A 13,958-nucleotide genomic window follows, 5' to 3' on the forward strand; every position below is an offset into this window, starting at 1 on the left:
TGGCAAATAAACTTGACTTAACAGTTTAATTTAAGTCTGAATTTTTGGTCATAGGAACACCTCAGCAGTTGGCTAAAGTTAATAATCATTGTATACGGGTGGGGTGATTGCAGCGTCTCACCAGTCTCCTTTGCTAGAAACCTCAGTTCTTGGTTTGACACAAACTTATCAATGGCTACCCACATAACGAAATTGTCTAGCTCTTGTTTTTATTATCTCTATAATATTCGGCGTTTACGGAAGTACCTCTCTAGTCGGTGCACTGAGACTCTGATGCATGCATTTGTGTCATCTAGGATTGACTTTTGTAACAGTATTTTCTATGGTATTCCTGACTATCATTTAAATAAGCTTCAAAGAATGCGGAATGCTGCTGCTAGACTGGTTTGTCAGCAGGGTAGATACTGCCATATTACACCTTTACTTTTTGATTTACACTGGCTACCAGTTAAATTTCGAATTGTTTTTAAAATTCTTTTAATTACTTTTAAGGTTCTTAAAGGTTTGGCACCTACATATGTAGCCTCTTTAATTTCCATTAAGTCACCTTCACGGTATAATCTTAGGAGTTCTCGTGATAACCTCCTCCTTAGTTATCCTAAAAAGTTGTCTAAAGTAACTATTGGTGATCGCTCCTTCACGTATGCTGCGCCGAAACTTTAGAACGCGCTTCCTCTGGAAATTAGGTCTGAAAACACTGTTGCTGGCTTCAAGTCTAAACTTAAGACACATTTATTTCGTGCTGCATTTTCATAGCCTGCCTAATATTAATTACTTTATTTTATATGTTAATTATTCAAAATATTGTAATCCTAACCTATTTATTATTGTTCTCTTAGTTTTAAACTATTTTCGAAACTATTTAGTGATATGTTGTAATGCCCATTTGAGCATATCCACATGGAATTTGCGAACTACAAATGCTGTATTATTATTATTATTATTATTTCTATTATTATTAACAGTTGCTATGTTAAGAGTTACTTCGCTTGATTTATCAACGCAACTTGATCTGCGACGGCGAAGGTACTTACACTGCATTCAATTTTACTTTAAATGGGTGGTAACGACAGTTTCAACATACGCAAACTACAGGTGCCAACAGGCACTTTTCTTCTCGAAAGTGCACGCCATTACAAGAGGCTATACTCCTAAGAAGAGGGTTTAATTAGAGAATCCTTTCTCTTGGAGGAGAAAATAATAATGTAGATGAACTTCACAACAGTTTTGTTTGGTACTTCCTCAGAAAAAAAATCCAATGAGTGCATTTGTTTCATTAATTTAAGATCATGACTCAATAAAAAGCTGAGAATTAAATGAAAATAGAAAATCATATAGCCCCCTTCGTCATGCTCGGGATTGTCTGCCATCCAACACCGGTCAGAGCCTGACGCAAGCCACTTCAGCGGGTTTGACACACGAACTTAGACTGAGACAATAAGCCCAGCTCGACCTAAGAGACTGGTTTTGCCTTCTCCCGTTAGAGTTCAATAGCTGACAGAAAGCTTAAGGAGCAAATCGCGAAGGAGCATGTCGCCAATTGTTATTTTTTCTATCAAAATAGAAGCATAAAACAGCTTCAATGTTTGGACCATTCATGTCACTTTTAAGTTACTTATAACCTCGCAGAATAAAAAATCTAATGTGTAATAATGTGTATAATGTGTCGTGATTTTAACAAGTAGTCTGCGCGTGACGTCACATCAGCTTCTGTTTCCTTTGTGAGGGTAAGTCACGAAAGTAATCACTCAGAGTTTATTATCATATTCAGTCAATATATTTCTTAATATATTGTATTCAGACAGTACAACACTGTTTCCCTAACATATCAATTTGAATGAACAATAATATTTGCGCAATAATAAACGTATCCGGTGATTGGCTTCCAGTGTCATCTCCAATTCAGATAACCATGGAAACGATTTTAGAAAGTTAAATCTTCGTCAAGGTCTAATTTGATGCATGATTCCTCCGACAGCCGCGGTGAAATATACCTACTATTAGCCTGCTTGTAACTTGCTAAACCAGCCGCGTAACATGGAAGAGCCACCCCAAGCCTTAGATGCAATGAGCGACTCCAAGGTAAGATAACAAAGCATGTTAGAAATCCTTCGAGACGAACGAAGTACTTAAATAATTGTCTCGCAATAAATTTTGACCAGAAGCTTTTGACTTTTAATAAGTCTCTTGGGATAATTTAAAGCCCGCTTTGTGGCTTTTTGACTTAGCTTTATAGTGAAACCTTAATTTTCCTTTTATTCTTCACAAAGGAAAATAATTACAGCGCTGCAGAACACGGAGAAGCTGTGGAAGGTGAAACCGCTGTTGTTGAGGAAGACGAGGGTTTTCATACGGTCACTGCTGGTAATTGATCTGCGTAAACGTAAATTCTGTTTAATATTAGAGTAAAAATTAGCATTCTGAAAATAGGAAGTGTGAGGCAATTGGATTTTGTGCGAGAATCGGTATACATTATGAGGCTTTTAGGTACAACAATATTATGCTTGACGGATCGGAAATTTGTAGATATAAAGTGTAAAGTTCGAGGAAAGTGACTTAAGTTGATAGTTGCCAGTTTTGCATAACTTTGAAGCAACGAGTTGCGTTTGTCAAATAACGAAACAATGATCCGGGCAACTTTCTCGATAAAGAATTCAGACCAATACATGATACGAATCCACGCGCGTGATCAAATGGTAATTTGTAACATCACGAATTGATCATAATTTGTCGTATTCAAGCTTAAAAAATCGTGCGTATCATTTCCCACAAATGAGAAAAACAACAAGCTAATTAAAATTGGTGTAATGCCAGGGAATGCCTTCAGTCTGTGGAGTTTTGTATTCTAGTAACATGAAATAAACACTTTTTCCCCAGATGAAGATGAAAGTAATGTTGCAGAGAAAACTACGAAACAAGACAAGCCGCAAACGAATATGAAAACCAAGCAAGGTTCTAAACCTCCAAGCTCCAGAGCATCAACTCACATGGATAAAAAGACACAACAGATGTTAGCAGAGTTTTACAGGCTGAAGAATCAGATGAGAGAATTTCAACAATCGATCCAGCGACCTCCTGTGTAAGTGAACCACAGGCGTCCCAACGCTAACGAAGTGATAAGTTTAGACAAGCTTGTAATCTGTTCATTCGATTTATTCTCAGCTGTTCTTGGCCGTGGTTGGTAGTCCCTTCACACCCTAACATCAGTATGCATATTCTCCATACCTGGAGCGGATCCAGGGGTGGTTCGGTCGAGCCCCCAAAATTTTCCCTCAGAACGTTGGAAATCATGTTTCCGAAGACCTAATTTTCAAAAGCTTGGACCCCACAGGAGGGGGACAATTCTCCGAATCCCCCTCGACTAAATCCTGGATCCTCCCCAGCATACTCTTCTCTATACATTTAGTGAGGTGCTGAGAAGAATTTGTGTAGCAATCAAGAGCTTCTTTTGATGATCTTTGCATTTATTCTCCTGACCTTAAATTTTGTAATTCAGGGTTGTTATTGTAAGGAGAAGTTAGATGCTTGTCACTGTAGGGGTCAAAAGGTTATATTATCTAACTGGTCTTTCTCTAGTCAGTGAGGATTTTCCAACCCTAATTAAGAATATTTATGCAAAGGGGTGTAGAGAAAAGAGCCTTAGGTGAAATCTGGTGTACTAAATTCTCTTTTCATTATCTAACTGGTCTTTCTCTAGTCGGTGAGGATTTTCCAACCCTAATTAAGAATATTTATGCAAAGGGGTGTAGAGAAAAGAGCCTTAGGTGAAATCTGGTGTACTAAAGTCTCTTTTCATGTTTTCACATTTTGCCTCATGAAACATAGAGAGAAATTGATGTAGCATAAAGTCACTTGGAGCTTTCTTTCATGTGCCTCTTCATTTGAAAACTGAAAACACTATAAATTTTAAATTTTAGAACAGTCATTAAAATAAAGAAATGATAAGTAAATATATTAATAAAAAAATGAAGGGTGATCTTTATTCAGAAGATTATTATTATTGTTTCTCTTTATACCCACAGGAATATGTATATATATATATCTATATATGTATATGTGTTGAGTAGAAGAATACAACAACTACGTTTTTATCCCAAAACATAGTTGTTGTATTTTTCTACTCAACATATATTGCACTCTACTTTTATGTATTGAGCACTGTCATATGGAAAAATTGAAACACAGACTTGATATATACATATATATACATTAGTTGAAGAATCAAAGAGGACGCATCGATTCTCTGTTACTCTGAGTTTGTGCCAAAGCGCTCGTCAGAATTCTGTCTGACGAGCACTTCAGCGCGAAACTCAGAGTAACAGAGAATCGATGCGTCCTCTTTGATTCTTCAACTAATGTATACCCAGCTCTGCTAACACAGCATTGAGCACTTTATGCCAAGGTAGGCTCTACCCTCACATTTATATATATATATATATATATAATATTCATATATATATATATATATATATATATATATATATATATATTCATATATATATATATATATATATATATATATAGTGGGAGGAAAATGACAAATAAACTACAAGTTCATCTTTTTCCTCCCACAATATATACATTGCTCTACTTCTGTGTATTGAGCACTGTTTTACAAAAATCAAAATTTTACACTTTATATATACATATTAATTTATTATAATTTATTAATACATTTATTAATTTATTTATTATTCATGACTGCTGTCCAGTTCTGCATGTGAGATGGTATCCGCAGATGGGTGGGGCCAAGGGGTTGGTAACTACTTTACACTGATTCAATCTTCAAACTGAAGGAACTAACATGAGGGCCCCAACCTATTACACATACCTCATCATAAATGGACCTTTGATTTAATGACATATCACATTTTTTTCTGGGTAACTGGTATTGAGTGATATGAATTTTTTGTACTTTTTCCCAATAGGAGACCATTTTCTCCTGATATTTTTAATAGTCTGTCACCATACTACAATTGCTATATGGTCAACACTACAATTCAAGATCTACAACAGGTATTTAATTATTCTCAAATATCCCATTCCCTAACCTCTTTGATGTGTCTTCTACCGCACTTCTGATACAGAGGAATCCAAGGAAATTTTGAAGATATGAGGGGGGCAGTGGGTGCAAGGGGGGGGGGGGGCTTATAGTACACTAAACCAAAGACCTATAATTACTCACATTTTCTCAAATGTTCCTTGTGAAGTTTGATGAGACAAGTAAGCCTCTTTGAAATTTTCATAACATTCATTGTGTATGTAACTTTGGTTTGTAGCAGTGCACAAATAGGAAGTTTTTGCCATAAAAATTTGACACCTTTTTGCTCACCCAATCAACATGCAAACTTGATCACGATGAAATGAATTTAAGAAGTAAAGGAGACTGAAATTTGTCCACCCCTCACATTTACACTTAGTGGGAGGGGGGCTTGAGCTTCTTCTGGGACCTCATCTGCCTCCCCACCCCCCCCCCACCCCCACACATCCTCTACTCACATTGTAGACTGGTTTTAGAGGTCAGCCAGGAGGATGTTCTCAGTAGTAATTTGGATTTTGTTTCCAAACAGGAAGTAATAAATTATAGAGGTTATGGCCACAGACCAACAGCACTTGGAGTTGTAGGTAAGATTCTTGATGTGCGATACAGGATAACTCTCATCTATAGAAAAGTCTAAACTTTAATTAGCCCCGTGCAGCTCAATAGAATAAAAGGTACTTTATTTTGTTTTATTTTAGATCCAGAAATCTCTTGGAAACTGGACAAGTGAGTATTAATTTTTTTGTGAATATTTTTACTTTATGAAAAACACTTGCAATCATTTTCTCAACATACGTCTCAAAATATTTTCTGTCATTATTTTGTTCAGCTTCCCTATTCCAGTTCCACAGTCAAGATTGCCTGGAAGACTTTTTCACCCAACAAAATGGTAAATAATGCTTATTTTAATTTTGTTACAAACTGTTGGAGGATATTAATGGAACTCGGTCGGCAAAACATTTTATTGTTAAATTTTTTCTTTGGAAAACAAAATTTAAGGGAATAAAATTTGACAAAAATAGACTGCTGAATAGTAAAAAATAACTTTTGTTGGTTGTTCAAAACTACAAAGAAAGTTGGCCCATTAAAAATTTAAATTTATTGAGCATTAAAATTTAAATTTTTTTAGCTGTTACTCATTAACTTTGGCAATTTGAAACAATTTTGAGCAGTTTCATCCACAAGTTTTTAATCTGGTTTACAGGAGCAGAAACCTGTCCCAACCAAACAACGAAGGCAGCACCAGACTCCCTCCTTTGCCAATGCCAAATTTTCCGAAATTCAACCAATCAAATTATCAGCCACACAAAATGACTTATGATCACTTAGCTGACTTCAGGTATGTGTGGCAAGAAATTGTACATGTAATTACAAGTGCTGCCGACAGAGCTAAATAGTGTAGCGCATGCGCCAAGTTTTGGCGCGGAAAACGAATTTTGAGTCGTTTGCATGGTTGATTTCCTATTCTGTTGCTTCTTAACGTTGTTTTCCTTGCCGCTTTTCTTCTACAGAACAACCTCCAAAAACTTTGTACACCCCCAAAATTTTTAAGGAGAAAATTAATTTTCTCCTTAAAAACTTTGGAGATTAGAAAATGGCTTCGATGACAACAAAGTGCCTCGGTTTTAAATGTCAGCCCTTATTATTCTACGCGAATTTCGCTAAATTTTTAACCTCGCATGGTTGAGCCCGCGTTGGTGACCGTTTACCCTTTGACGTGTCCTTTGACGTAGCATTTCGTCATTCAGCTCTGTCAGCGCTGCCAATATGTTAAAACACAGCGGTCAAACGTCGAGCACGTGCAAGGGGATCCTTTCTGGCCGCGCGTGCGCTAGTTTCTCGCACAAAATTCCAAAGGAAAACGTAAAGAAATAACCGCTGTCTCGCAAAATAAGCGTAAGTAATTTAGAACTTTCATAGAAATCGGTAAATGGAAACAAACCTAGGGAATAGGAAAACTCTACACTTTCGAACACAAAGATTATTCAAGTACGGGTATCCCGTTGATTTACCATTCTGTTTTGAGCTTTACCATAATATTCCTACCCTTAAAGAACGCAGTGACCTACTGGCTCGTGTGGTTGTTAGTAACTCGTATGAGACAACTTGGTTCTGATAGCCTGGAAGCCCGCCACTAAGTCAGTACAACGTTTGCACATGCGCAGACGTTTGTCTGCAGTGTTGTAAGTTATTTATTTGTTATGTTTCCTTTTAAGGAGCGACCTTTACAGCACATCTGAGGCACTTGCAGAGAGGCAAGCAAAGGTTGATTATGAAAGAACAAAGCAGGACTGGAATCGTATGAATTTGTCGGAACTGAAGAAACTTCCTCCTAGCCCCAGATATCACTTCAAAAAAACCATCGAGTCCTATCTCGGGACATCCCGAGGGTCGAGCCGTGCACTGAAACCACTGACCAAAGAATTGGACGCAGCTTCTCGCGAAATCGTTTTGCAGCATTGAGAGTTTTTCTGGAGTCTTAAATTATTAAATCATCACGAGTGTTGTTGTAACAGCAGTACATGAACAAGCCACGTTTGGATCACCATTTTTGTCGCAGTTTAGTCATCAACGTAAACTCAATATCCGCCACGTACGTCAATTTTTTGCTATTAAGATATTAAAAAGTGTGAAAGTCTCAACCCTTCCAAGGACCGACGAGTATTGTCGAGGTCGACAGCCACACTTCGGAATACTTACGAGTAATGACGAAGTCGAGACTTCTTTCTGTCATTTTCAGAAATATCTTTTGAACCATTTGTAGAAACCATTCATAGAGAAGAGTGTTTGCAACATTTATGCCTGTTATAATTTTCAAAGCCTTTTTGTGTAAAATTTATGAATTTAACAAAGCCGAGAGCTATAGATTTATATATGTACTCAACTACGACCCGGTAACAATTACCTTAATTTCGGTTTTCCACGCACAGAGCTATGCGAGTGATAATGAGGAAAAAGAATTTAAAATTAATGTTGTATTTGGAAATTTACAGTTCATCCTTTGAATTTCAAAACGATATCTTTGTTTATATTCATTTGATGTGAAATACGATCGGCTGTAAGTTTCATTCTGTGCTTTGGGCTAGATTCACTTCTTTTAATTTCTTCATTAAATTCCTTCTTATGTGTGTACATAATTTTACAAACTGGTTAAAAAATGAAACAGTTATTCTTTTAGTTTCTTTACTTGATCAGACCTTTTCACGTTGACTGTTCCTCCTTAGGAAAAACAACAAAGTTAACGTGAATTCAAGAATACTGGGACTAAAAGTAATCCCATTGTTTGAACGTTTATTGGGTTGAAACAATGCCAGACCGCGAGAGTATACGAGTTTCTTTTGTTTGAATATTTAATATCCGTTCAATTGATATGCAAACACACACCTATGATTACTGTAACAGCCCCAAGGGACCTGTTAGACTGTGATCTCCATAGAAACCAGTCTGAGGAGCAAAGAGCTTAAAAAGAATTGAAGTACTCTTACAGCAGCACAACATTTCCGCAAACTTATTTGTTCCTCTCTTTGTTATTTTGGGTGAGTTTTAGTTTTCAACAAACATATGTTTTGATTAGTAAAACATCTTTTTGCCTCCAATTTGCAGAGAAGTAAGTCTGCTTTGCGAGTTTGTAATGTAAGTGATACCACAACAGTTGAATTGTTTGCGAATAATATTTTCAAGTTTTAGCAAAGGAAATTCTTTCGCAGGTCAGTCAAAGTTGAAATACGATGGCTGATGAAGCTTCAACACAAGGTAAAGAATGTTTAGATGTAATGAGGATTTAATATCTCTTCAGTTTGAGTAGCGACACGATAATCGATAAATGTTTACATTCAAGAACTTGTTAAGTATGCCTTGATGATGAAAGGCGCCACACGACTTTTTTCTAATGTCTCGCCAACTAGAAATAACAACTAGGCAAGTTTTTTCCGTTGGTAAAAAAAAGTTAATCAAGTTTTGTTTGTGTGTTACCCACACTTCTTTCAACTCAGTAACGTAGGTTGATTTTACATGTTTGTTGTTCCAAATTTCTTGTCAAGAACAAACAATTACTTTTTCGGCCATGTCAAAGTGTTCCTTTCCACAAACAGTAAACAATTATTATTTCATCAAAGTTTTGAAGAGAAACCTGCTGTTATTACTGTCTCTGACCCGTTAAAAATATTCATGTTAGTTTTTGCGAGACGTACATTTTCCCCCTTTACTTCTATTCCTTACTATATAGTAATTAAATTTTCTGTCGTCGAACACCAAACAAATTACTTATTTCTTCAACATCCAGAATAACTTCGGTGGTTTCTGTTCTTTGTGATGAAAATAAAAAATTAAATAAAACTGCCTTTGATCATATATTTCAAAAATAAAATGTTAACTTGTGTACGGTAAAGACAGTAAACGTGTGACCTTATAGCTGCATTGTCAAACCTGTGAATTAGTATAAGAATTTAATTTGTTACGAACAACATAGGACCATGCACGTGTCATCCATAAGCCAACAACACCTGGAAAAAAAACAATCTTGAGTTTTGATTTCAACGGACATCTCACAGATATAGACTCGCAAACAGTTGAAAGCTCAACACATGGAAGCCATGTTATCGTGCGCCTGTTCAGTAATAGATTACAGATGACGTCACTGATGCGGTAAAAACAAAAAAGTGGAACACGACGTCAGTCCAGCCGAATGTGTCACTAATGTTCTTACCATATTCTGACGTATCTGAACGGACCCACGACAACATGGAGTCTATTTGTTTCATATAACAAAGAAGCAAAAAGTTATCAGTGATGACGTCAAATTTGCATCTGCTTCCTATACACCATAAATAAGAACCAATTATATAAACGCAACTCCTTAGGTTTGATTCTTCCGCGTGCTGAGCACCAGTGGCATGCTGGGGCGAAAAATCAGAACAACTGGAAAGGAAAAGACTAAAGTATCGTGCCAAGAGGATTGGCCACAACACACAAGAAAAACATTCCTCTAAAGTAGATTGCACAAATAATTTATGTGGATTTCGTTTTGGTATGAGAAGCGAAAAATTGTCTATTCTCCTAATTTGGTGTTGTCGTTGTAACATTTTAGGCGCTCCAGAAATGCAGCAGCCGGAGGAAGAAGAACCCATACAAGAACAGAAACGCATGCGCTCTCAACTGCTTTGTGAACTACATCGGGTGAAAAAAGAAATGATTAACAACAGCAGTCTTGTCAGCAAAACGGAAGTGTGAGTAGTCTATTGATTTAGCATAGTAAGCCTTTAATATAGTAAGCCTTTAGTATAGTAAGCCTTTAGTACACTAAGCCTTTAGTATAGTAAGCCTTTAATATAGCAATATTTTAATATAGTAAGCCCTAGTATAGTAAACCTTTAGTATAGTAAACCTTTAGTATAGTAAACCTTCAGTATAGTAAGCCTTTAGAAGTTATACGCCAACTTGTAAGTTCTTAGGTGATTCTTTTAACTTTGTAAGATAATATCATATTTTTTCTTTGAGCTTTTTTTGCAGTCTACCTTTTTCTGTGTGATTATCAAGGATCTCTTCGAAACCGTTACAACCCTCGGAAAGATCTCATCATGAATTTTTTTTTTTTCGACTTTTCTCAAGGAAACCATACACTCCAGATGTTTTCAATGATCTTGCGCCATATTACAATACTTACGTCGTCAACTACATGATCGATGACCAGGTAAGTAGATAATTATCATGCAATAAAAATAGTATCAAAGGATCAAAGGAGACTGATTAAAATCGGATTTCTCTAAAATCATCGTGACTCCCCTATCGCTCGGTCATTGGTCAAAAGTCTCTCTCTCTTAATAGTAATGCGGGTAACTCTATAGGTCACAGAGCAAACGACAATGGAGGGCAAACGCTCGAAACGTCAATTTTAGAAAATATTTACGGTGAAAAATTTAGCTTATCAACTCAGTCGCTAAAGCCGAATTATCTTGTAATACCCCTTTTACATTATCGGTTGCAGGTTGACTACGTTCCCCGTCCGGGGTGGGGTACAAGAGCCACGACTCTTCGACTTGTCGGTAAGTATCAGGGAGAGAAAGAGAGAGAGAGGCTAAGTAGAGTTAAGGGGCTAAACACAAGATTCAATGCTTGATGCTCCATATAAGATATGTTATAACGCTCAATCGTGCAGTCTGATCATCCACCTGAGAAAAGTCCTGGAATGGATTGTTGTGGGTTACAATGACTGGCGCTTCTCGCTCGGAGTGGAAGCCATCATCAGAGTCACTCAAAGAGTTATTTATCGATGATGTAATGGGTTGTTTTGTTGAACTTTCAGACCCAGAGGAGTCCTGGAGGATGGATCAGTAAGTCTTTAATGATTTTTATGGAAATGTTTGATCGAGTGCCAAAAGGTAACCGGCATCACTTTGTTTTTTACTTCACTGCGCTCCGTGATTGGTCTACAAAACTCGCGCCAACTCTTTAACCAAAAATAGAACTTGGTCAATTTCCTTCAAATGTTTGTATTTCTCATTGGCGCTTTAAGATCTTTACCTGTGTTGTGGTTGGCTGTTGAGATCTTTACCTGTTCTCTGATTGGCTGTTGAGACATTCGATCGCAAAGCGCTCTTGTTTTGCGTCTTTTTCAGGTAACACGCACCAGGCCTCTCTTTACTAACTCAGCTTTCTTTTAGTTTCCCAGGTCCCAAATACGACTCCGTTACACCACACTGTTTTTACAAGCCTCAAGTCTGGTACGTGCCGGCCTTTCTTTTAATAAGATGTGAGCCATGCGCTTGCATAAATGTACCAGGGTGCTGAGAAACCAACATGTCGTGCTAAGACAACGGTTTCATGATTTTAATCAAACAAACCCCAAATTCTTAAACACTCCTCTAAAAAGCCCTAGCTACAGTGCAATTTCACTAATGAATCATAATTCTTTTTCTTATGGTTTTAGGAGCAAAAACGTATCTGGAAAGGAAAGCAGTAAAGGCAGTACCAGGCTCCCTCCGATACCAAAAGTAGCTTACCCAAGATTCCAACAAAAACAGTACCAACATTTCAACATGAACTACTCTCATGTCCAACCATTCAGGTAAGTTGATTCCTCTCCTCTAAATTCCCCGTCCATGCTACAATAAGACGCTTTTGTGTTGTCTTAACCCTCTCAGACTCTAACTTAAGTATTCCGTCCCAGTAAAAAAGAGTAAAAGTCCCAGTAAAAAAGAGCAAAAGACCAGAACGAGTGCAAGGGGAAGTTACTGTGGTCACAGTAGGTTGCAGTAATGTACGCCGCAGCGATTCTAACGTGCAAAATGAACGTTTAAAAAATAACTCGTTGGCGCACTTGTCGTGCTCCGCTAAGCGCAGGGTAGGAAAAATGCGAGTTCACGTCAAGAATTTGGACTGCTCAAACACCTGAGCTTCATAGTAATTAGGTACAAGCTTCACATATGACACGAATGTGTTTGTTTTCCAGAAGTGACCTTCAACGTCTAAAGGAGACGAGGGCTGCAAGAAGAATGAGAGAAGATCATTCTAGAACAGTGAATGATTGGCAGCGAATGAACCTGACAGAATTGAACACTCTGTCGGAGCAGTCACGCTACCATGTCAAAAAAGCGATCATGTCTTATCTGGGCACATCAAAAGGATCCAACAAAGCGCTGAAACCATTACTGACTGAACTGAGCACTGCTGAGTAAGCTAGCTCACTAACAACACGGAATTACATGTTAGTGGGAAGGATGGTTATGGTGGCAAACCTAACACCATAATGTCATCAAAAAAAAAAAAAAAAACACTTTTTCATAAATTACATGTTTGTTTTCGGTGGACTTCAGTGCTGAAAGCTATTGATAAACGAGCTGTGATGTCTTTTAAATGTATATTCAAGTATTGAGAGCAAAGCAGTCAAGTCTACGGTTATTTTGACTTCCCATCTTTCCATCCCTCTTTCCGCAAACTATTTCAACAATTGGAAAAATTACGAGTTCCAATCTTATCATTTGAACTGGTGACCTTTTCCATGAACTTTATCTCTCTCTTGGAGACTTCCCGCTAAAAAGCATACATCAGTTCAAGTAGCCTATTCTAGATGTTTAAAAAGTGAAATGGCGCGAAATCCGTGGGCAGGATCGCGTAAAAAACGCGTTCATTACGCGACCCGACCCAGACCCCATTCGTTTTCTCACTCCTCCGCTAACATAGCATTGTTTACTAACGCGGTTTGGTTTTCTTACTGACAAATTAGGTTAAGAAGACTGACAGCTGTTGAAGAGCTAACAGAAAAATGTATACTACCTAATGAAAAAGCAAAATTCTCCCAATAACAAACAGTATTTAGTGTGTTTTAAGAGTGCAATGTTGACGCCACAACCAAAAACAAACCAATAAAGTTCATTTTAAAGTACTGTTTTGGGAATCTACCAAAGTGAATAAAATATCAGTTCCTTCCCAGTAACAATTCAACATACTCAAAGAAAGATTTTGGGACAAGTCCTCAGCTAAGAGTATGCAAGTAGGAATTATTTCCAAAAACAAACTCTTTATGACCTAATCCTCAACTTCCAGAAGTGATTTACACGTTACTTCTCTCTCAAGTGTCCATACATTATCCAACAAACAGGTGAAGAGAATTCTCAAACTTATCCTCAGCATCCTCGTTGCTAAAAAATCTGTAGCAGCTTAAGGGGAGAACTAACAATGAGATCCTATCTAAAGGGTTAGTGAAAAAGTCTACCCTGGATACTTAAAACAACTGTTAAAAACATTTATAGCACACCCAACACCCAAATGTTCACCGCCTTGATGGGTGCTTTAGCAAGAGAGACTTTTTGCTGCCTTCTTCAGCTGATTGGGTGAGATCATTCTTTACTTGAAAAAACTGGATACAAAATTGTTACAAATATTAAGAATATCTGGAATGTCCACATAGTATTTCATTATC

At 37.3% G+C, this 13,958-nt stretch overlaps 2 protein-coding genes across 3 annotated transcripts; both read left to right on the forward strand.

Moving 5' to 3' along the window:
- The first annotated feature begins 17 nt into the window (after positions 1–17).
- Positions 18–8,218, forward strand: LOC111333622 (uncharacterized). Of its 2 annotated transcripts, XM_022939243.2 has the most exons (9): positions 18–2,082; positions 2,271–2,364; positions 2,878–3,079; positions 4,929–5,016; positions 5,571–5,625; positions 5,740–5,767; positions 5,871–5,930; positions 6,246–6,380; positions 7,258–8,218. In XM_022939243.2, the coding sequence occupies exons 1-9, from the start codon at positions 2,038–2,040 to the stop codon at positions 7,502–7,504; spliced, it is 954 nt and encodes a 317-aa protein (XP_022794978.2). In that variant the 5' UTR covers positions 18–2,037; the 3' UTR covers positions 7,505–8,218. The 2 variants fall into 2 exon arrangements, with proteins under 2 accessions (XP_022794978.2, XP_088603717.1); XM_088747591.1 differs by lacking the exon at positions 6,246–6,380.
- A 149-nt stretch (positions 8,219–8,367) lies between these two features.
- Positions 8,368–13,421, forward strand: LOC111333623 (uncharacterized). Its single transcript, XM_022939244.2, has 9 exons — positions 8,368–8,577; positions 8,749–8,794; positions 10,128–10,266; positions 10,649–10,730; positions 11,025–11,082; positions 11,343–11,370; positions 11,701–11,760; positions 11,967–12,104; positions 12,489–13,421. Exons 2-9 carry the CDS (start codon positions 8,770–8,772, stop codon positions 12,712–12,714), a joined length of 756 nt encoding a protein of 251 aa, XP_022794979.2. The 5' UTR covers positions 8,368–8,577; positions 8,749–8,769; the 3' UTR covers positions 12,715–13,421.
- The last annotated feature ends 537 nt before the right edge of the window (positions 13,422–13,958 follow it).

The sequence above is a fragment of the Stylophora pistillata genome, chromosome 2, assembly GCF_964205215.1.
Source record: "Stylophora pistillata chromosome 2, jaStyPist1.2, whole genome shotgun sequence".
NCBI lineage: Eukaryota > Metazoa > Cnidaria > Anthozoa > Scleractinia > Pocilloporidae > Stylophora > Stylophora pistillata.

Coding starts and splice junctions, on each gene's coding strand:
- LOC111333622 (XM_022939243.2), top strand. CDS start 2,038: ATGGAAGAGCCACCCCAAGCCTTAGATGCAATGAGCGACTCCAAG. Junction 5,768..5,870: donor ATCTCTTGGAAACTGGACAA/GTGAGTATTAAT, acceptor TATTTTGTTCAG/CTTCCCTATTCCAGTTCCAC. Junction 6,381..7,257: donor GATCACTTAGCTGACTTCAG/GTATGTGTGGCA, acceptor TTTCCTTTTAAG/GAGCGACCTTTACAGCACAT.
- LOC111333623 (XM_022939244.2), top strand. CDS start 8,770: ATGGCTGATGAAGCTTCAACACAAG. Junction 8,795..10,127: donor TGATGAAGCTTCAACACAAG/GTAAAGAATGTT, acceptor GTAACATTTTAG/GCGCTCCAGAAATGCAGCAG. Junction 10,731..11,024: donor ACTACATGATCGATGACCAG/GTAAGTAGATAA, acceptor TATCGGTTGCAG/GTTGACTACGTTCCCCGTCC.